At 46.6% G+C, this 24,430-nt stretch overlaps 1 protein-coding gene across 2 annotated transcripts in view; it reads left to right on the top strand.

Moving 5' to 3' along the window:
* The window catches only part of LOC137431766 (inactive dipeptidyl peptidase 10), a 707,001-nt gene that overhangs the window by 517,501 nt on the left and 165,070 nt on the right, over window positions 1-24,430 (top strand). For both annotated transcript variants that reach the window (XR_010985336.2, XM_068123461.2), the window contains exon 11: window positions 15,657-15,780. Coding sequence is in view for 1 of the 2 variants with exons in the window: in XM_068123461.2 (XP_067979562.2) it covers window positions 15,657-15,780 (124 nt within the window). In the remaining variant the exon portion in view is untranslated. The remainder of the gene's footprint in view (window positions 1-15,656; window positions 15,781-24,430) is intronic.

Here is a 24,430-nt window from a genome sequence, read left to right as displayed (position 1 = left end):
CACGATGAAGCGTGCATTGTCATCTTGGAAGACAAAGTTTCATCGAAAGGCTGCACGAGCAAATGGAAGCAATGTTTCTTCCAGAATGGCCCTGTACTTGAACTGGTTCAGGTTTCCATTCAGACCAACCAGGTCAGTTTTTCCCCCTGCATGAAAAGCAGCCCAAACGGTCACCCCACCACCTCCAGCTTGGACTCTTGGCACTATACAATCTTTGTTGTAGGCTTCATGTACTTGTCTGCGCACTCGGACGTGGCCATCTTGACGATAGACCAGAAATCTAGACTCGTCACTGAAGATCACGTGATTCCAGTGTCCTGGCTGCCATTGACGGTGCTCTCTGGCCCACTGCAATCGGCACTGGCGGTGTCGTCTGGTCAGGTGTGGCTTTCTCAGGGGACGCCTGGCACGATAGCCTGCTTGAACAAGTCGTTGGTTGACTAGCCTTCTGGATACAGGCACATTTGTCAGTTGCTGCCACTCATCCCTAAGCCGATTAGCTGACTTGGTACGGCCATTGCGGACTAACCGGTGCAGCTGGCGATCATCCCTCCTTGTGGTTCTGTGGGGACGTCCTGGCCTCGGTATTGGAGTAGGGACACCCCTCTGAGCATTTCGTTTCAGGATCTTTGACACCTGACCTTGAGTGATGCCATACTGCCGAGCAATAGCACGCTGTTTCATGCCGTAATTTCGTAAAGCCACCACTCCATGACAAACAGCATTGTCGAGTTGACGGACCATCTCCAGAGGAAGCGGCAATAACTTTTGGAGACATGCAGCAGTTGTTTTCCACCAATACAGAACGCAACAACCCTTGTATACCCGACTGTGAAGCCAATCATCAAATGCACCTGTCCGTACATTTTGCCACGCCACCTGTGATATAATCCTGTTGTTGACTTCTTGCTGCGACAGACCATCAGTGACATGGTTCTTTCAACAAATACATCACCAAAGTGTAAAAGAAACTCACCAGATTGATATACTGAGTTAAGAAAGTAAATCCAAGTCAAGAAAAAATTTATATTCCATATTAAATGCCAAGTCTGTATATATATATATATATATATATATATATATATATATATATATATATATATATATATATATATATATATATATATATATATATATATATATATCGTATATACAGTCATAACCAAAAATATTGGCATCCTTGCACTTTTTTCAAGTAATGCACCATTTCTTCCAGAAAATTGATGAAATAAAAATATATTTTGGTATCCACATTTGTATTTATTTAGTTTGCAGTCGAACAAAACAAAAAAGCCTGAAAAATTTACGAAATATTGGCGTATTCCACATAGGAATCCTAAAATGACCTGGACAATATTATTGGCACCTTTTAGAAGTTGTTAGAAATAATTAGATTTAAAGCAGGTGATTCTCCTTTATTTTGGAATTTAACTCACCCGTGGTGAGTTGCAGGTGCCTGCAATATAAAAAAATCACTCATTCAACCAGTTTGAATAGAGAAAAGGAGTCATTCTGCTGTTTTGTGTCACTGTGTGTACCACAATGAGTATGGAGAAAAGAAAGAAAACCAGAGAATTGTCTGAGGAGGTCAGACACAAGATTGTAGCCAAGCATGGACAATCTCAAGGCTGCAAGTCCATCTCCAGAGACCTTGATGTTCCTGTGTCCACCGTACGCAATGTCATCAGGAAGTTTTAGGCACATGGCACTGAAGCCAATGTCCCAGGATGTTGCCGCAAGAGAAAACTTGATCGAAGATTGTAGCGAAGGATTGTTCAAATGGTGGAGAATGCACCTCGATCAACTGCCAAATAAATTCAAGCTGACCTGCAGACACAAGGTACGGCAGTTTTAACCTGCACCATTCGTCGCCAACTCAATGAAAGGGAGTTCTATGGTAGGAGAGCCAGGAGGACCCCACTGCTGAGAGAGAGAGACATAAGAAATCCTGACTGGAGTTTGCCAAAACACATTTGAACAAGCCAACAAGCTGGTTAATTGCCAGTTTCTGGGTCACAGAGGTTAGGCTATTGTTCTCAACAGCTACTCATATTAGGACACACTACTCATATTAGGATTTTTGAAGGTGGCAGTATAGCATAGTTTCACCATACTCGATTACAAATATTCTTCCTTTTCGTTCAATTCCAGGGAGTTGTGAATCTAAAAGAACCTCCTTCTGGGAGAATGTCCTGTGGACAGATGAGACCAACTTTGAGCTTTTTGGTGAAGCACATCATCTCTATGTTTACAGAAAACAAAATAAAGCCTTCAAAGAAAAGAACACCTTCCCTACAGTCAAACATGGAGGAGGTTCAGTGATGTTTTGGGGTTTCTGTGCTGCCTCTGGCACCTGGTGCCTTGAATGTGTGCATGGCATCATGAAATCGGGAGATTACCAAGGCATTTTGGAGCGCAATGTTCAACCCAGTTACAGAAAGTTGGGTCTCGGTCTCCGTCGAAGGTCATGGGTCTTGCAGCAGGACAATGACCCCAAATACACTTCAAAAATCACCCAGGAATGGTTCAAGACAAAATGCTGAACTGTTCTGAAGTGGCCAGCAATGAGTCCAGATCTATATCCCATTGAACACCTGTGGGGAGATCTGAAAACAGAAGTTGGGAGAAGGCACCCTTCAAATCTGGAAGAACTGGAGCAGTTTGCACAAGAAGAGTGGGCCAAACTACCAGTAGAGAGGTGTGGGAAGCTCATTCATGGCTATAGGAAGCGCTTGTCTGCAGTTATTTTGTCCAAAGTCTGTGCTACCAAATATTAAGTCTAGGGTGTCAATAATTTTGTCAATGCCATTTCTTTTTATTTTCTGATTTTAAAGGAAATATTACGTTCTGAATCCAAAAAACGGTTCTGTAATATTAACAGTGAAATAAAGAATTGTGGAGACCAAATACTTTTGTCAATTTCAACTTATTTTTTAGAGAAAATTGTGAGTTGTTTGAAAAAGTGCAAGGGTGCCAATATTTTTGGCCACGACTGTATATATTACATTGTGGTTATATCCCTGGGATCATTACAATTTCACTGGGCCATGGACTGACACCCATTCGTAAGACCTGAGGCCTGCCATTTGTGTGAGCTGCATCATAAAATGGCGGCACATTATTTTAATTGTGGGTGGAGTCAGGCCAGCTGTCCAACCAATGGATGGAAAGGAATATTACACGTGCATGGATAGACGGACGGCCAAGTGCATTATGTAAATGTGACATAGTGAAATATTTAAACTTGGATGAGCGAGTGTAGTTTTAGATAAGTGTGGCAGACTTTCCAGTTGAATGGACTTTATGGTCATTGCGAGGCAGTTTATCATCATTCCCTTTTTTTCTGTCCGTGCCCCTTTTGACACTTTTTAAAAATTAACTCTTTCATGAGCCATGACTAATGGCCTTTAAAAAAAACACAAATCCTAAAATCACTGGCCTATAGGTCACCCGCTCTATGTAGAAAGGGCTGCTTAATTGGTAGTTTCTGGGTCACAGAGGTTAGCCTATTGCTCTCAACATCGACTCCGAGGACACACTACTCATATTGGGATGTTTGAAGGTGGCAGGTACAGCTTAGCTTCACCGTACTTAATTGCAAATTTTCTTGTTTTTCGTTCAATTCCAGGCAGATGTGAATCTAAGAGAACCAGCTATATTGGATATTGCGCAATTTCAAGGAAAATATGAATATTGTTTCACAAGGCATTAAGTGATTTCAGGAAATTGGATGTGGATATCATATAGGCTTGATCTGCCAAATCGCCCAGTCCTGTTTCTTTGTATACTGCAGTGGTACATCCAACGCACACTGGGATAGCTGGCATTCATAAAATGCCTTTATATATATATATATATGTATAATAAGAATACAAAGCAGCAAGAAATGTCTCACCAAGAATGCTCTTTCTAAATTGCTGTGATTACGGATAAACTTGCAAAATAATTTTGTCATAGTGAATGCCCTATAATAATGTGAGCAGTTATATGAATAACTGCGAAGTAAAACCCACATTATAAATGGCAAATGGCGTGGGGAAAAAGAACGGTAAATGGATAATTTAATGATACTTCAAAACATCTCTCTGCATTAAATACTGTATTCATTTTACTGCACAGCAAACTGTGACCTCACGACCGGAATGTGCAGGCGTTCACCATCGTGTAACTGGGGAATAAAAAGCAGCAGAATTTATGAGAATGTTTTCTTGTTATAACAATAACAGCAGAATAGCATTCGACGAAAGTTGTTTTGGTTTTTTTTCAGCAGTTTATCTGACAACTCGTTTTATGGGGAGAGCAGGATAGCCCAGACGTATGTGCGCTCCCCTCTGAGCTGTCTGGTCTGGGTTCCAATCCCGACCCAACTATAAGCTGTCACCCCGATGATAGATCTGTGTGTGCGCCGTCCGGGGAAGAACGTTATGTCCGTCTGCCAGCAATGGTCGTTGGTGGACGTGAAAGGTAAGACGGTGTTCTTCGAGAAGAGTAGGTTGAATTATTGTAGCACACTGGGTACATTCTACATTCTAAATTCCTGTCATCTTCGGTCGAACGTCAGACCTGGCCATGAAGTTCATGAGAGCCTTTGGACAAAAATATGCCCTGGCCGATCCCACTATAAGATGGGAATAATTGGGGCCACTGAGATAGTAGTAGTAATAGTAATAGTAGTGTAGTAGTAGTAGTAGTAGCAGTACTTGTAGCAGTAGTAGTAGTAATAGTAGCGGTAGTAGTAGAAGTAGCAGTAATAGTAGCGGTAGTAGTAATAGTAGTAGTAGTAGTTGTACTTGTAGCAGTAGTAGCAGTAGTAGTAGTTGTAATAGTAGCGGTAGTAGTAGAAGTAGCAGTAATAGTAGCGGTAGTAGTAATAGTAGTAGTAGTAGTTGTACTTGTAGAGGTAGTAGTAGTAGTACTAGCGGTAGTAGTAGTAGTAGCAGTAATAGTAGCGGTAGTAGTTGTAGTAGTAGCAGCAGTAATAGCAGCAGTAGTGGTAGTAGTAGTAGTAGTAGTAGTAATAGTAGTAGTAGTAGTAGTAGCAGCATTAATAGCAGCAGTAGTGGTGTTAGTAGTAGTAGTAGTTGTAGTAGTAGTAACTGGCAGCTTGTTTTACATTCAGGAACAGCTGAGTTTTTTTCTCTCTTCGTCAACCCTATATGTACTAGCACACCTGTGAGGCCGAAGCCCTATTTTTTTGGTCTTGTTTGTAGCACTAATTTTGAAATTCCAAGAACTGAGAAACAGGTACAAGTGAGGCAGTATTGAAATGTATTGATGAGAGTGGATGAGGGTTGATGTTGTAGCGGCTACCGCTGGGTATACACAATCGCCATGCACCTACCGAGGACGTGGATCGATCACCATGCCGGGCTCGCCCAGGATGCCCGGGCATGCCCGCTCTCGACTTGCCAGGCCTCGTCCAGGACGCCCGGGCGCGCCCGGGCATGCCCGCTCTCGACTTGCCAGGCCTCGTCTGGGACGCCCGGGCATGCCCGCTCTCAACTTGCCAGGCCTCGTCCAGGACGCCCGGACACGCCCCCTCTCGCCTTTCCCGGGCAAACGCTCCGGGATAATGTGTATATATATTGCTGCCCGATAAACGGGCTTTTCAGAGTACCCGAGTTGATTTGACACAATAAAGAAACTCGGATGAATTCCAGCTTTTTGTCGCGTCCATTCTTTCGATTTATGTTGGAGCATAGCTCCTACATTGGTGACCCGACATGGACACGGCAGTTGCCCTCAAACTGCCTACCTTCTGGGAGGCTCACGCGGCGGTTTGGTTCGCCCAGGCAGACTCCCTGTTCGCCCTGCGAGGCATCACGGCTGACGACACCCGCTTCCACCATGTGGTAGCAGCACTCGGCTCAGCCACCGCGGCCCGCGCCCTGAGCCTCCTCGAGCGCCCGCCAGCCGCTGACAAATACGACGCGATTAAAAAGCTCCTCCTCGACGCTTTCGCCCTCTCATCAGCGGAACGCGCACGGCGCCTGCTCGACCTGCCCGAGCTCGGCGACACGTGCCCGTCCGAGCGAATGGACTACATGCTTTCGCTGCTCGGCGGGCACTCTCCGGCATTCCTGTTCCGGGAGCTGTTCCTCCGTCAGCTGCCTAGCCCGGTACGCCTCGCCCTGGCAAGCACGACGATCACGGATCCCCGCGCCCTCGCCGGGGAAGCCGACAAGATCTCCGCGGCAGGCCAACGCATTGGAGCAGCGACCTGGAGCCCACCGCCATCCGAAGCAACGCCCATGGCGCCCGAGCACCCGACACGGTCGACGACTGAACTGCTGACGCAATTGGCGGCCACTACGCCACGCCGACCACCTCCAGCACGACGACCGGAGCCTCCACCTGACCAGGCGTGGTGTTATTATCATGCCAGGTTCGGACAGAAGGCCCGGACATGCCGACCCCCGTGCACCTTCGGCAAGCCGGGAAACGGCCGGGCCGGCGTTCATTACCAGCCATGAGCGCCGGCCACACGGGCAACTTACTCTTCATCACGGACAAAGCGTCCGGACGGCGCTTCCTGTGTGACACCGGCGCCCAACTGAGCGTCATACCCGCCTCCGATCAGGACAGGCAGTCCGCGGTTTGCGGCCCCTCCTTGGTTGCGGCCAACGGATCGGCCATCCGCACCTTCGGCCCGCGCAACGTCACCCTCTGCTTCGGCAGCCAACGCTTTAATTGGACTTTTGTAACCGCAAGCGTGCCCATGGCTCTGCTAGGCGCTGACTTCCTCTGCGCACACGGACTGCTGGTGGACGTCCAACGGCGTCACCTCATCAATGCCGAGGCCTTCAGCTCCCTGGCATGCACATTGAGCAGCTCCGCTCCGACCGAGCTGGCATGCGCCCTCCCGGCTGCGAACAAGTTTGCTCGCCTGCTCACGGAGTTCCCGGCCCTCACGCGGCCGACGTTTTCGGCTGTCGCAGTACGACATGGGATCGAGCACCACATACCTACCACAGGCCCGCCGGTCTACGCCAGAGCCCGCCGCCTCGACCCAGCCAAGCTCGCCGTGGCCAAAGCCGAGTTCGACGCTTTGGAACACCTCGGCATCGTGCGGCGCTCCGATAGCGCGTGGGCTTCGCCACTACACATCGTCCCAAAACCAGGGGGTGGCTACCGCCCATGTGGCGACTACCGCCGCCTTAACGACGCTACCACCCCCGACAGGTATCCGATCCCGCACATCCAAGACTTCTCCGCCCGTTTGGCAGGACGGGTCATTTTTTCAAAGATCGATTGAATACGGGGATATCACCAGGTACCTGTCAGGGTGGCCGACGTCCCAAAAACGGCCGTCATCACGCCGTTCGGCTTATTCGAATTCCTGTGGATGCCGTTTGGCCTCAAGAACGCGGCTCAGGCGTTCCAGCGCTTGATGGACGGCGTGCTGCGCAACCTGCCGTTCCTCTTCGTTTACCTGGACGACATCCTCGTCGCCAGCATGTCCCGGGCCGAGCACCTCCTCCACCTCCGAACACTGTTCGGGCGCCTCAGCGAGCACGGCCTCATCGTCAACCCGGCCAAATGCCACTTCGGCACGACGGTCGTTGATTTTTTGGGCCACCACATCACCAAGAACGGGGCCGTGTCGCTGCCAACCAAGGTTGAGACCATCACCACGTTTCCGCGTCCCCGCTCCATAAAGGCCCTGCAGGAATTCCTGGGAATGGTGAATTTCTATCACCGCTTCATGCCCCGTGCTGCTCAACTCATGCGGCCCCTCTACGAAGCCCTCCGGGGCAAGCCGGCCAAGCACGACGTCGTCTGGTTCGCAGCAATGGACGTGGCCTTTAAAAGCTCAAAGCGGGCCCTCGCCGACACAACACTGCTCGCTCACCCGGTGCTCAACGCTCCCATCGCCCTCACCACGGATGCCTCCGACTACGCGGTGGGCGCCGTACATGAGCAATGGGTGAACGGGGTTTGCCAGCCACTCACTTTTTTCAGCCGGCAACTCCGGCCGAACGAGCTCAAATATAGCACGTTTGACCGTGAGCTCCTCGGTCTACACCTGGCCGTTCGCCATTTCCGCCACCTCCTGGAGGGCCGACCCTTCACGGCGTTCGTCGACCACAAGCCATTGGTTTACGCAATGGCCAAGGTCATGGAGCCATGGTCGGCCCGCCAACAGCGCCACCTCTCCGCCGTGTCGGAGTTTACCACGGACATCCGGCACGTCGCCGGCAAAGACAACGCCGTGGCCGACTGTCTTTCTCGGGCCAGCGCGAACGCGGTCCACCTCGGCGTGGACTTCGCGCTTATGGCGGCGGACCAAACCACCGACACCACGGTGCAAGCCCTCCGGGCGGCGGACGCGGGCCTCCGCCTGGCCGACATCCCCTTCGCGGACACTGTCCTGCTCTGCGACGTCTCCCAAGGCCAGCCTCGCCCCATCGTGCCCGTTACCTGGCAACGCCGCATCTTTGCCTCCCTCCACGGCCTTTCCCACCCGGGCCGGAAAGCTTCCCAGAAGCTGGTGTCGGCGCGATTCGTCTGGCACGGCCTTCGACGGGACGTCCGCGATTGGACCAGCACCTGCACAGCCTGCCAACAGGCCAAGGTCCACCGACACACCCAGGCCCTGCTGGCACCTTTCACCGTGCCCGAACGACGTTTCGACCACGTCAACATGGACCTGGTGGGCCCCCTCCCCCCATCACGGGGTTTCACACACCTGCTCACCATGGTGGACAGGACCACCAGGTGGCCGGAGGCCGTTCCCCTCGTCTCCACCACCACCGCCGACGTGGCGCAGGCTTTCATCGCCACCTGGGTCGCCCGCTTCGGCGCACCGGCGAACATCTCGTCGGACCGCGGACCGCAGTTCACCTCCGAGCTGTGGGGCGCGGTCGCCCGCAACCTGGGGGTCAAGCTCCACCATACTACGGCCTACCACCCCCAAGCCAACGGGTTATGTGAGCGATTCCACCGCTCCATGAAGGCCGCGCTCATGGCCGGCCTTCAGGACGGCGGTTGGGCCGACCGGCTGCTGTGGGTCCTTTTGGGGCTCCGCACGGCCCCCAAGGAGGACCTCCGGGCGTTCACCACCGAGCTTGTCTACGGCCAGGGGCTACGCGTCCCGGGCGAATTCGTGCCCGACGCTACCAGTCCCTGGTCCGCAGCTCACCAGCGCTCGGACCTCCAGGAGACCGCCCGACGGTTTGCCCCCGTGCCAACGTCCCACCACGGTGACCCCCAGTCCTACGTCCCCCAAGCGCCTCGCACAGCGGAGTATGTTTTTGTGCGTCATGACGCACATCGGGGGCCACTCCGGCCGCCGTACGACGGGCCATTCCGTGTCCTGCGACGGGACGACAAGTCGTTCATCATCGACATCGGCGGCAGGTCGGACCGGATTGCGGTGGACCGCCTCAAGCCGGCGCACGTGGACATCGACCAACCGCCACGGTTGGCCCTTCCGCCGCGGCGAGTCCGCCCCCCGTCCACGGTGCCCCCCACTCGACCGCCCACCACCACACCGGACCCCCCCCCCCCCCACGACCCGCCAGGGGTCGCTTCGGCCGGGTCATCAGGACCCCCCTTAAATTGACCCTGCCAGTGCAAGTCGATTCTGGGGGGACGTGTGTAGCGGCTACCGCTGGGTATGCAAAATCGCCTTGCACCTACCGAGGACGCGGTGCGATCCCCATGCCGGGCTCGCCCAGGACGCCCGGGCATGCCCGCTCTCGACTTGCCAGGCCTCATCCGGGACGCCCGGGCATGCCCGCTCTCGACTTGCCAGGCCTCGTCCAGGACGCCCGGACAAGCCCCCTCTCGCCTTTCCCGGGCAAACGTTCCGGGATAATGTGTATATATATTGCTGCCCGATAAACGGGCTTTTTAGAGTACCCGAGTTGATTTGACACAATAAAGAAACTCGGACGAATTCCAGCTTTTTGTCGCGTCCATTCTTTCGATTTACGTTGCAGCATAGCTCCTACATTGTGAATAATGACAATGTTTTTGGCCAAAATAATTTCTCTTCACCCTGCATGACCTGGGTCCTTGGTGATTAATACGGGAGCATTTCTACCTTTGTGTGATGAGTTGTTTGGGAGGAGATGTAAAAATGACACACAGACACTGGATATTGTTATCTATCTATAATTCCAGCAATCTCTGTGTGTCTGTGTGTCTGTGTGTCTGTGTGTCTGTGTGTCTGTGACCGCTGTTTCTCGACAACCACGGGTCCGATATACTTGAAACTTGCCAGGTATATTGCTGGGGACCCGAGGATGTGCCTTTTCAAGGTTTTAAATTAATCGGAGAAGTACTTACCGAGCTATGTCCAAAAAACGCTTCAACCAATCAGAGAGCAGCGAGCTATCACGTGTGCCGAACGTGGCGATCAGACTCTGCCTCGGACGGCACATTTGACAGCGTATTCATTTATTTCACGTTGGAAAACTATGTTGCCGTTAAACTATGTTTTAAAACGAATTCAAACTGCGATTAAATTAAAACGATTCATCGTAACTGCGATTTGCGAACTTCCGGACAGTGAAGACTTCACTTCCGGCAGCCAATCACAGAACGCTTTGTTGCGTAGGCGTGGCCGATGTGAGACGAGCGGAGCTGAGCGCGTTACGAGCTGACCGCCATTACGGTACGTAATTCGATTTCTTATGCGCATTATTTCTCCCAATTCAGTCAGAGCGAAGGGCGGAAGCGAAGAGCGTTGTTTTTTTTGTTTACGGGCGTACGGGCGGGGTAGAGCGTACGGGTAGCGTTTTTTTTTTTTTTTGGCAAGGAACGGGCACCCACGTACGGGCAATGCCCTAGTCTATCTATAATTCCAGTAATCTCTGTACGTTTGTTTGTCTGTGACCGCTGTTTCTCGACAACCACGGGTCCGATATACTTTTAACTTGCCAGGTATATTGCTGGGGACCCGAGGATGTGCCTTTTCAAGGTTTCATATTAATCGGACAATTACTTACCGAGCTATGTCCAAAAAACGATTCAACCAATCAGAGAGCAGCGAACTATCGCGTGTGCCGAACGTGGCGGACACACTCTGCCTCGGATGGCACATTTGAGAGCGTATTCATTTATTTCACGTTTGCAAACTATGTTGGCGTTAAACTATGTTTTAAAACTAATAAAAACGAATTTGCGATTCATTCGCTTTCCTGCGCGTTTGTGCACGCGATGGCGATTTCTTTACCAAACTCCGGAAGCCGTTCGCTTTGGACCAAACCATTGCATGTAAATAGAGGGGGGGGATTGTCACCGGACTCGCAAGCCGTTCGCTTTGGACCAAACCATTTCATGTAAATAGAGGGGGGGGGATATAATTTTAGATATAGATATAGTACGGGCAATGCCCTAGTATAAATAAAACACCCTGGTGATCCCAGTGCTGTTCTCATCCCCACTCCTCCATCCCCCAAATCCTCACCACCAGTCAATTTAAGTTGATAAACTGTTTGAATTAATGTGATGCCGATGTAGCACAGATTTGATGGGCCAAATGACATCCTCCTGCATCAAACTTCTTTGTGAATCCATTTAATACGTACTTAAACCCTGTAGAACAAGCATTCTGCACGTCCCAGGTGTCTTATTTCAGCAATCTTGGGGGTATCTACATATTGCGTACTCATCTACAACTTGCATACGCATGCTTTGTCTGGGCATTTATTGATGTGAATACAGTATTGAAAATGTTTTTGTCCAAACATTTTTTTTCTGGCCCCACACTGCCTGTGTCCTTGGCGATTAATATGCTATGATTTTCAATTTTGCGCAATCAGTGTTTTGGGAGATGTAAATCTTACACACAGACATTGGATCTTATTACATAGATGATTAATCAAATTTTGCTTTTGAAAACACTGTAAATAGTTGCTAGCAATGGTTCAGGTGGGAAGAATCAACGAGCCGCTCTTGTGCGTTACGTATGAGCATCTAACTGTCCAGACTAGATATTAATATGAGATGTCGATAAACGCTTCATTGACCGACATTTCCCTTCACTTTACCAACACGAAAGCCAATGCTTTGGGATATCAATCCTTACAAAGAACAGGCGGTGTATTTGTGTTTGCAACTTCAGTATTAAGGTGTGATTAATTCCTGAAAAGCAGATGAAAGAAAACTGCTCCTTTTTATTTTAATTATTCGGTTTGAAGCAGCAGAAAATCTTTCGTTCTTTCTATTTTTTCTAAAAAAAACAACCATTTCGTCATTTTTCATCAGTGTCAATTTAAGCATAGAAGCATCCTGGTCCCTTATAACGTGACTCGGCGCGCTCGGCGCGCCTCACCACACCATTTCAGAGGGATAGGCATCTTTAACCCTTTCGGTGTCTTTTGGGTCTTCAGGGTTTTTTGGGGTCTTCGGTGTCTTCAGGGGCTTTTGGGTCGTAAGGGGCTTTTGGGTCTTAAGGGTCTTTTGGTTTCTCTGGGTCTTTAAAGAAATTTCGGGTTCTTTGGGGTCTTTTGGATCTTCGGGGTCTTTTGGGTCTGTAAGGGTATTTTGGGTCTTTGGGGTGTTTTGGGTCTTCGGGGTCTTTTGGGTCTTCAGGGGCTTTTGGGTGTTTTGGGTCTTCTGCACCATTTGGGTCTTCAGGGTCTTTTGGATCCCCTGGTCCTTTAAGGGAATTTTGGGTCTTCGGGGTGTTTTGGGTCTTTTTTTGCAGTGTCGTTAACGATATGATAACGTTAACGATATGATAACGTTAACGATATGTCTTCTTTTTGTATGTATTTTATTCATATATCAACATCATACATGCCTGTCTTATATGCATGCCTGCTGTTCTTGTAGACTGAGAAGAAGACCTTTATTGGCCAAAATAAAGTTTTGGGTTTTGGGGGTGTTTTGTGTCTTCAGGGTCTTCAGGGTCTTTGGTGTCTTCATGGGCTTTTGGGTCTTTCGTTTCCTCTGGGTCTTTAAGAGTCTTTGGGGTATTTTGGTTTTTTGGAGTATTTCAGGGTATTTTGGGTGTAAAGGGTCTTTAAGGGTGTTTTGGGTCTTCGGGGTCTTTTGGGTCTTCGGGATATTTTGGGTCTTCTGCACCATTTGGGTCTTCAGGGTCTTTTGGAACCCCTGGGCCTTTAAGGGAATTTTGGGTTTTTGGGGTGTTTTGGGTCTCCAGGATATTTGGGGTCTTCATGATATTTGGGGTCTTCAGGGTCTTTGGGGTATTTTGGGTCTTCAGGGTTTTTATGGGTCTTTGTGGTCTTCAGGGTGTTTTGGGTCTTCGGGATCTTTTGGATCTTTTTGCTGTCTGTTTTTTCTTTTGGGCTTGTCTTTTTTCTTTTTTTTCTTCTTTTTTTTTGGTATACAGAATCGAGGCTCGTGAAAGAGCTAACATTGATCACATAAACAACTCAAACAGACAAACAAAATATATAAAAAGAGGGAGCGGTAGACAAGATGGGGAGAGAAGGGGAAGCACACAAACAACATTTGAGAGCAGGGACATCGGGAGATGTGTCGGGAGATGTGTGGGAGGGAGAGGGCTTGGGGGGAGGAGGCGTGGGAAGGGGGGGGGGGGGTGGGAGAAGTATAAAACACAAGGACACCAAGGACTTCTAGGAAAGAAGTTGGTATTTCAAAAAAGTGGATTTTGGGTGAAATATGGGTTTTTGGGTCTTTTTTGTTGGGTCTTTTGGGTTTTGTTTTTTTAGAAAAGGTATTTTGGGTCTTCAGGGGTCTTAAGGATCTTGTGGGACTTAAAGGGTCATCAAAGGTCTGAGGGGTCTCATCAGTCTAAACGTAATTAAGAGGGTGTTAATATTATCTGAAGAGGAAGAAGACGTTTTGGTCGCATATAAACATATCTACAAACAGACAATCATACATAACCATATACGTTTGCTCTATTATAATAAGAATATTGTGGAACCACAAAAGCCACCTGCACATTTATTATCCAAAAAGGTGGAATTATGACCTCCAACGTCCCATATTCCCCATACAAAGTTTCAATCTCCTACAAATCCTACTGTGTACTCCAACACTTTATTTCCCCCATACCCTCCTCTCAACATTTGCCAGGACAACTTAGAGGTAAATGCACTCGTGATTGAGCTGTATGACCTGGGTTCAAATGCTGACCATATTATATACAGTGTCCCTTGGATTTCACATGTGGGGCGATACATCAATATGTGGGACGATACATCAATGTGTGCCGTCCATCGTAAGGACGTTGAGCAGCAGGACCCATCTGCAAGCATTGGTTGTTCGTGCATGGTAAAGGACCGGCGAGTTATCGCCGGAACCGTGAACAATTTCCAAATTCCTGCCTTAAACGACTGACTGCTGGGAGGGAAGGCAACGGCAAACCACCTCGTGCAATCCTTGCCATGGAAACTGCTTGAGCAGCACCAAAAGATCTGCAAAGAGCATACGACACATTGATGATGATGATGATGATCCGCAATTAATCCCTTAATTTTATTATTTTCATTTAATTCCCCTCCCTCCACCCCCCTCCCCATATCTTCTCAAGTGCATGATGTACGCACGTGACCCCTAATTTGTAAGATTTTAGTGAATGATCGAAATGCATTGATAGATTTTTGCGTACGATTCTGACATGGTTCTTAGATTGATTAAATATGAATGAATGGATGACCCTGTCTTGACTGTTTTGTCAAACCGAGCACATGATAAGGGTCTGAAAAACGTTTGCAGAATGCAACAGAAGCTGAATTTCATGACTTTTATATCTTCGTATATTTTGAAAAATCACTCGTTTATTTTACAATGAACCAATTACTTGGAAACGAAATGCTAATTCTGAGCTTTTGATCTTATATTACATATTGAACCCAAATGGCTATTTCGGGGTTTGTATTGTTCTCTTGGAATTCCGTTTTATAGTGTTTTACAGGGATTTCATTATACTACAGGAACTGCTCAAACTATTGTAGAGATGGTACAGCAAATCAACACACATTTCCATGTTTTATTTCCTCTTTCATAATTAAGCCATTTTCAAACATCTGCAAATCATTGATGTTTACTTTTTATTTTATTTTAATTTTTAAATTTTTTTAATTTTTAAATTTTTAAATTTTTTATTTATTTAAATTTTTAATTTTTTATTTTCTTTTTTCTTTTTCTTTTTCATATTTTTTTTACGTTGTTTACAAGATCCGTTTACTTTTCGGTATGTTATGTTATGCATGTAGCATAACATGATGATCATAACATCATAACATCATAACATGATGACATGTAGCATAACATAACATAACATGATAACATGATGTAGCATAACATAACATGTATGCATGATCCGTTATACATGTTATGTCATGCATGTTATGCATGTAGCCGTGACTGAGCCCGGATATAAGAGTCCGAAGTAAAATATCTCCACTGAGGCATGTGCATCGTTAACATGAAATGGAGATGCATTTTCTCATCGTTAGATTTTTCAAGAGCCCCCACTAACTCCTCATTTTATCCTCTGTCATATGCATCATAGCTTTCTGACAGTGTTTGGTAATTTAGTAATGAGGAGCAATGATGTTACTGCGATGATGATTAAAAAATATTGTTCGTTAACCTTTTCATGGTAATCATGTCAATATACCTTTCATTCAACAAATTCACGTTGTTACAATTCAAGGTGGATTTTGAACATGCACTCAATTTCACGATGTTACTATAATCTGCAGGGAGTATTACCTTCTTGCAATAACGTGGCTGGACAATAACTCGCTGGCAGCAACATGGCTCAACCGCCCCCAGAACCTCTCGCTGCTGTCTGTTTGCGACACTGCAAGTGGAAACTGCATAGAAGTGAGTTTTGGCTTTTTTATGCCACCGGAAAGTTGCTTGTTTTGTGCGCATTTTTCTGGAGACGCATGAGATACATTGTGTCGTTCTTCGCCAGCAGTAGTCAGGAAAGGATTGCAGAAGTTAACAAGGATAGTGACGCCGAGTGGCCTGCTCTTTTACAAACTCATAATGGGTTATTTAATATCCTCATGCACTGTTCACGGGTGAGAAAGCTGGTTTAATGGCCCCACTAAGACGATGCAACAACACCCTGGCTGAGAAACTTCTTGACAACACTTAGTCACCAGTGTGACTTTTATTTTTTCATTCTCATTGTCTCATTCCTCCATTGTCTCATTCCTCTCATTGTCTCATTCCTCCAAGTCAAAGCCATGAGTGTTCATATCAAATTAAATCACACCCACATTGGACAATTCAAATATTGAATTGGTCAATGTGGGTCGAAATGCTGGGAGGGAATTCCAAGTGCAACGAAATCATCTTTTAGACATTCGCTCAGTTCAAGGAAGGTCTAAAAGAAGCAGAACGTATCGGAAAATAAAAGGAAAATTGAGAACAGGTAAAAGGTTGTTTTATTCATGATTCTTCTGTCAGATAAGATCTATGCAGAGACACCTCATCCTTCAGCAACTCCCTTTTCCCCAAACGAGGCAAGTGATAAAATATAAAAAAACATCACACGCATCACAAAACCCATCTGATGAAGGATGCACACCATATTATTTGGTGAACCATTTAAGTATCACGGTTATAGTTGTGAAAATAACCATAAATCATTGGCTTTTACTGCTCCTGGAAATCTTTCCAACTGGTCTGAAAATGTACTCCAATGAAGTAAAATTGATTATTGTTGTATTCAATTCCTCTGCGTAAGTGCATAATCAGATAATTATCGTTTACTCTCAAAAAATATTTGCAGGCGTAAGTATACGATCAATTATAATTAGTAACATGGATTTTGCTGACTTGCAATGAAATACATACAGTAGTCAGTGTCCTCCTTAAGCTTATGAGTACGTTTTGTTGGTGGAGTATTCTCTGCGGAGCCGTCCCTTGAGTTTTTTCTGGCAGTTACCCTCGCCTGAGGATAGGGTATTGCATTTGAGTCCGTCTGTTTGTCTGTCAGTCTGTTTATCTGTTTGTTTGTCTGTTTGTCCTTACAGAATAAATATGATTTTCTCTGCAACTGTTGGTCCGTTTGACAGGAAATTTTCAGCATATGTGCAACTCCATCTGTAGAATTTTCTAATGATAATTATGACGGCATAGGTCACGTGGTTCGGCCGCCATCTTGAAAAAAAAACCGAAAATATTTGCACCTCCATTTCTCTGAAAACGCGGCTCATTGTAAAGAACTCTCCATGGGGAATGAAATATGTTAATGATAATGTCATAGGTGCCTCCATTATGACGTCATAATTCGACAAGTACAAAACGTCATCTTATCAAGATGAAATTTATTGACCACTATCTTGGTATAAATTGGTGGAGAAAAAAAAATGATGACGTCATCGGTCACGTGGTTCGGCCGCCATATTTGTATTAACACAAACACCTTAAAAACCACTGAAAATATATCCTGGCGAGGTTCTGCAATCTCTGATTGCTCTTTTACTTGTTATTGTATTGCTACTCAACTGCATGCATAACTGTTTTGGTATGATTCAATGGGTAGTTATTGCTAACAATCTATACCACAAGAGAGATGTTTGGCTGACTGTCTGTTTGTCTGTCTGTTTTGTGTCACCATTTTTCTCAGAGATAGCCGAACTGGTCTTCGTCAAACTGTCAGAGGTTCATTTCGGAGGTTGAGTACTGGAGAGTGGTTTAGCCCGCTTGGAGTTTGCAAAAAAACACCTAAAGGACTCTCAGACTGTGAGAAACAAGATTCTGTGGTCTTTCATGTGCCTTTCACTGAGGAGAGGCTTCCGTCTGGCCACTCTGCCATAAAGCCCAGATCGGTGGAGTGTTGCAGTGATGGTTGTCCTTCTGGAAGTTTCTCCCATCTCCACACAGGATCTCTGGAGCTCAGCCAGAGTGACCATCGGGTTCTTGGTCACCTCTCTTACCAAGGCCCTTCTCCCCCGATTGCTCAGATTGGCCGGGCGGCCAGCTCTAGGAAGAGTCCTGGTTGTTCCAAACTTCTTCCATTTAAGAATTATGGAGGCCACTGTGTTCTTGGGAACCTTCAATGCAGCAGAATCTTTTTGTAGGCTTCCACAGATCTGTGCCTCGACACAATCCTGTCTCTGAGCTCTGCAGGCAGTTCCTTCGACCTCATGGCTTGGTTTTTGCTCTGATATGCATTGTCAGCTGTGAGACCTTATATAGACAGGTGTGTGCCTTTCCAAATCATGTCCAATCAATTGAATTTACCACAGTTGGACTCCAATCAAGGTGTAGAAACATCTCAAAGATGATCAAGAGAAATGGGAGGCACCTGAGCTAAATTTCAAGTGTCATAGCAAAGGGTCTGAATACGTATGTCAATGTGATATTTCAGTTTTGTTTTTTTAAATAAATTTGCAAAACTTTCTAAAATCCTGATTTCTCTTTGTCATTATGGGGTATTGAGTGTAGATTGATGAGGGAAAAAATGAATTTAAACGATTTCAGCATAAGGCTGCAACATAACAAAATGTGAAAAACGTGAAGGGGTCTGAATACTTTCCGAATGCACTGTATATGCATAGGAAGGTTGAGGTTGTTTGTGGTGGTTCATTTCAGTCTAAAGGGGTAGTGTCTGAGCACGGAAGAGAAATGGAGATGTGTGAATGGTGTGTGTGTGTATGTGCATCTGTTGCAGGAGTGGGTGTGGTTTTGCATGAATGCGTTTTTGTTTGAGTAGTGCATGTTGTAAGGGTGGTGGTCGGTTGTTTTTTTGTTTTTCGTTTTTTTGTTGTGTGAATCGGGATGATGCCGAGGACCTCGACTGAGGACCCGGTCAGTGAGGCACACTTGTGACCAGGTGTGTTTTGAACATATATACAACAACAACAACATGCATTTTAAAGTTTTGAACATATCTATTATATATATATATATATATATATATATATATATATATATATATATATATAATATATATATATATATATATATATTGTTGCGGAAACGGAGTACGGCGCTCCCCCTTAGCGGGGGGGGAGGGGGGGTTAATCCCCCTTTTATTTTCACTGCCGTCTCCGCTCCTGAAACTACCCCGCTCCACAAGGCAGGGGGGTAGCTCCGCTCAAGACCGCGGACAAGATGTTATTTTGCCGAGCGGATTAGCAGCCCGTGGCTCGAACCATTAACAAAGACTCAACCAGATTCTGAACGTTGGCCAAATCGTGCCACAGGTGTTCAATGTGGAAACCTCTAAAACGAACGGATGTGAAGAAAAGAAGGCAGAGTAAGGAGGAACAGGAATTTATTACTACTACTTACACAATCAAAGAAACCAAAGGAGATGGAAAGATACGAAAATAATTTACAGAAGAAGAAGAAGACACAGTGCAATTCTACTTACACAAGCTTAACTTATTCCCAGGGACAACACAGACAAACAGACAACAATCCGACTTACACGAATGGGGAATGAAGGCAGGAACGAATGGCTGGAAGGGGAGGAAGGTTTCAGCTGGAGCTTGCTCCGCACGGGACGTCGGGCTGGACATCGACGGCCACCGATGCCACCGCAATCTGGTTCCCGCGTAGCAGCGGGTCGAAGCTGTGTGTCGAAGCTGCGTATCACAGGGGGGCTGGACTGCGTTGTCTCTCTCCCAGCAGAACCGCAAGCCTGACTTGGTTCAGTGCAAATTCCACTCCTTCTCCACTGAACTCTTACGCATCTCCTGGGTCACGCATCTGCCACATCTGCCGCATCTCTCCCCGAAAAGGCTTGCGCGGGCGCTTTTATAACGTGCTTTTAGATCAATGCGCGCCACACCCGTGATGGTCTCTCATCTGCCCTGGTTGGCTGGTGGGGGCTCGCTGGCTCCACCTTTTGATGATGATGGGCGGGCAACGCCCTTGATGTAGCTCCCCCCCCCTCCTTCTCCGAGGCTTGACCACGTGCGTAATGGCGGCTGAGGCGCTGACAATAAGCCAAAGCAGTAGTGGCGAACGCCGCCATACTGGCGCTTTTTTTAGGAGGCCATGGGGGTGTCGGAGGGATCCTATCTTATTCGATTTGGTGCAATGCAGTGTCAACTAATGGCAACAGAGCCTTATACTGACATAGAATAAAGAAATAACTATAGAGAGGTTCTATGGTGGCCTACGTGCTTGTACATGGACTAGCTACGGTGCACTCATTTCAATTAACAGCCAATTAAAAAGGGGAAATGTACACAGGAAATTTAATACTAAATTTACAAAGTGAAGGTTCTAAAAACCGTAACAATATATATATATATATATATATATATATATATATATATATACATACAAACAACAACAACAACAGGCATTTTAAAGGCCATTTCCCTGCAAGAGCGGGGGTTAGCCCTCCATGTATATTCATATATATATAATATATATATATATATATATATATATATATATATATATATATACATACATATATATATATATATATATATATATATATATATATATATATATATATATATATGCATGTATAGTCCATGTACATATATATATATATAAACATTTGCACATATACAGAGAATAAAAGCCTCATTAACACACATTTCTCACTTTACCCACATGATATCCAGTGCTTTGGGATATCATTCTCTTCAAACAGATATTTATGCTCTGGGTCAAAGTTTCAGTCCAAGAAGATTAATCTTCTTTCAGACTATGAAGTTTAATCGTACGGACTTTACTAATTTGTATTGACAATTGAAAGCAATCCAATTTCTTGGTTTGCACGCAGACTGCCAGAAAAATCAATTGGACAAGTTAGTCTGCCAAACTCAGGGAAATTTGAGTTGATTATCCCACCTCGCGAGGTAGATATTTCCCGCCCACCCACCGACCGACTCACTCCCTCCCCAAATCAGAGCCTTCAGTTTCAGCTTTCAAAATGAACTGCATTTGAAAATAACCTGATTTCATGTTAGTATGCAATGGCATCCAGTTATATTTTCCCAGAGACTATAGTTACTGTATACATTACCTCACCATGAACAAATAGTCTGCTCTTGCAATATGTGAGGACAACATACCTCAAAATTCATAGAACAAGTATTTTTATCCATGACAATCCATCCATTACATCTCTTGTGGCCACCTACAAAATGAACAAAGGAAAACAATTCAAATTTAAGTAATGTATTGTTATGTTTGTGGGGTAGTGATATATAGAGTCAGGTAGATTTGTATAGGTAGGTGCTCTGATGATCATGATAAGAACCATCACCATGTAATAAGTTTTGTTTAGCTGAATGTCGGATAAGTGTATTGTTGCGGTTTTGAGAACCCCTCACTTTGTAAATACTTGTAAATAATATTCCATCATTTAAAAGGTCAAAGGTCGCACCCATAGTTAGGCCACAGCAACACGTAGGACACCATAGGACTTTCAGTTATTTCCTTAGTATGGGTTTCAGATAAGGCTGTGTTCCCAATAGTTGAATCTGCGTTGCATTAATTAAATAAGATAGGCCCCATTCGCTTCCTTTCCAACCTCTCTCTCCCAATTATATTACGCGCCTCTGCCAGCCGCAGCCGCCTCAGCGTTCGCTCAGGCAACGCCATTGAACACACGGTCTAAGGCCAAGGAAAAAGGGGGCGGGAGACGGGAACAAGGCGTGGCCCTGTCAACGAGCCGTCAAGGGCGGAGCCGGTCAGCCCTCACCAACCAACCAGGGCTGAGGTGATCTCTCTCTGGCGGGCGTGGTTTCAAAGAGTGCTGATTAATCTCAAAGCGCGATATATAAGCGCGCGCGAAAAGCCCTTTCACGGACTTCTTTCGGCGGGCTCCTTTTGCACGAACTGATCCAGGAGCGCACATTTGCAGAGGACTGCGCAGGGGCTAATCGATTTTAACGGACTCGTTGGGAAAGGCGCTTTATGAACTTATTGATTGGGAGGTGTGCTTGTTTCAAAGGACTGCGCGGAGACGCTGATTGCACGAACTGCCTGTGATACGAGCCATTGACCGGGAGAGAGAGCTGGCACGAGCTACGTATTACGTACGCTGCATCCCAGTCCCCCCAATATATGTAACCCCGAGATACGTAAGATCCGCTCACGTCCGACGATATGCGCGAAGTTGCCTGCCGGGTTTCGCCCGTGGAACCGGAGCCTGGACTGGAGTGGACCGGAGCCAGATCCCATCACCTGGACCATCTGCTTGGACCTTCCCTCCCCTACCACTACAATTCCGTGTGAGTCTGTCTGTTTGTCCTGGGGTCATAATAAGTTAAGACTGTATAGATAAGCTTGCCCTGTGTCCTTTTGTTTCTTCTTCTTCTTGTACATGCTTTCATTTCCTCTTCTTTTGCTTGTAAATAATTAATAAACCCACTCTTTGTTCTTCCCTTACTCTGGTTTCCTCTTATTCGATCGTTTGCATCTTTTCTCAATTGAGTACCTGTGGCACGATTGCGGAACCGCTTTAATCGTGTTTAGTCTTATGGTTAACAGCCCGAGTCGCGGCTCGCTTTGCTCGGCGTATCCATTACCGCTGCGGTTTGGGAGGGAGTTATCTCCTCGCTTTACAGCCGGTGGTAGTACTTAGGTACTAAGACTAATTAGGCTTACAACCCTACTTACCACCGACCAGAAGTGACGTCATAGCTTCCAGGATTGGGGGACGGCCAGCTTAAAAGACAAGGGGATTAACCCCCCCCCCCCTTGATCAGGGGAGCGCCGACCCCTGAATCCGCAACAGTACATTTGTCCCCGTCACGAGGGGGCGGGGCATGTTATTTAGCTCAGGGATTAGGTTAAGTAATTCCCTGTTTGTCATTACCCTTTGTGATTTATCCTTTATCTCTTTTGGCACCGCACCTTAGACAGTAGCACAGGAAATGCCCGTTAATTAAACCACACAAAATAATAAAACTAACGGGAACCCAGATGACGCACTTGGGCTGATTACCCTGACTGGAAAGGACGCAGAGGAGGAAAGATCCGTGAAGACACGCCCCGAGGAGCCATGATTGGCCAGGGCTTCTGATTGGCAGAGAGAAGGGTGGAGCAAGAAGGCACCGACTGATTGGCAGAGAGAAGGGTGAGCAAGAATTGGCGCGCTGATTGGTGGAGAGCTGGACGAGGTGGTGGTGGCCTGCGGGCATTGGTGGAGAAGCACCGATGACGGCACGACCCGACGTTAAAAGAACTCTCGGATGGACATTTTCTCTCTCTCTCTCCTCGATTTCACCTTCCTATTATTCCTGACAGTCACGCTCGTCCTGTTCCGGCCTATCGCGTTATTCTCTTTCCTGCTTCTTGCTCACCTCTGGCCCTCGACTCTTGCTGATGGTGGTCCTTTGATGAACGACGAGCTGGGTTTCACCAACGTGGCTGAGAGGCAGGCTGCACGCCTGCCGTTCGAGACGGACCATGAGGCCTGCTTCGCGCCGGTGCGTGTGGCCTGGTGAACCATGCCGACTGCGGCCTTCTTTCCCACCAAGCACAGAGCTGCGTCCGGACGGCTCGCTTGGGGCTGACACCATTCCTGATGAGATACACCAGCCAATCTGAGATAAGTGCACAAAATAATCACACCATTATTTTCCAACATTATTTTATCCCTAGTTTGTGTGTAAGTCTGGTGTGGGGGACTAAGTCCCGTGTAGGACTTTAGTTTTACTGTCGCGTTTTTCTTTGTCCTGGCATTCCGTTTTAATAAACCTGTTATTTTTGTACATTTTAAGTCCGTGTTTGTTCGAGTTTATTTTCTTTGCAGGCTTTGGGACTGCTGATGGACAACAGGTAAGCGCTTCATCTTCCCCTCCACTTGCCTCCCCCCACATAGATAAAGTCCGCAATTTTATCATCGCCTCCGAGTTAAAGCTTGTGTTTGGCATTCCGTGCTACCTTACGGTATTCACCAAGGGTAGTCACACGACGGTATTTAAAAATGACCCATAATGTTTCGACTTCAGTGTAGAGAAGCTTGTTTTTCAATGTGCATCTCCCTCACTGTGGTTGCACATTAGTGAAATAATGCTGAAGAGAGGGAGTCAGAGGTGCTCATGCTATTTACTTTGATGATGTTGCACCAGTCACAAAGAAGATAAAGCATTTAATAATGCAGCACCTTGTTAAGCTGGTTCAATGGCCCCACTAAGAGGTGTATATAGATTAGAGTAGATCTGAGAACCAGAGTGGGCTCACTCACTCACCCACAGTACCATTACAATAACAACTCCTATTCTTTTGGGAATGTGCAAGGCTAATATTTCATCCAATATCCAATATTATCCTTGCATGAGGAACTTCCAATATGAGAGGCCTCATCTGGAATATTGTGCACAGTTTTGGTCACCATGTCTGGGGAAGTATTTCTTGTTTTTGGTATGATTCAATGGGTAGGACATATCTGCCATAGAGAGGGTTCAGCGAAGAGTAACTACATTGATCCCGGGCCTAGCTAGACTAAGCTATTGGAGCAGCTGAAAGAGACAGAACTTTACACATGTGAAATTATTAGGCGACTGTGATGGCACCTGATGGAGATGTTTAAGAT

This window comes from Myxine glutinosa, chromosome 7, assembly GCF_964187855.1.
Source record: "Myxine glutinosa chromosome 7, kmMyxGlut1.1, whole genome shotgun sequence".
Taxonomy (NCBI): domain Eukaryota; kingdom Metazoa; phylum Chordata; class Myxini; order Myxiniformes; family Myxinidae; genus Myxine; species Myxine glutinosa.
This window is presented reverse-complemented; position numbering and strand designations above follow the sequence as displayed.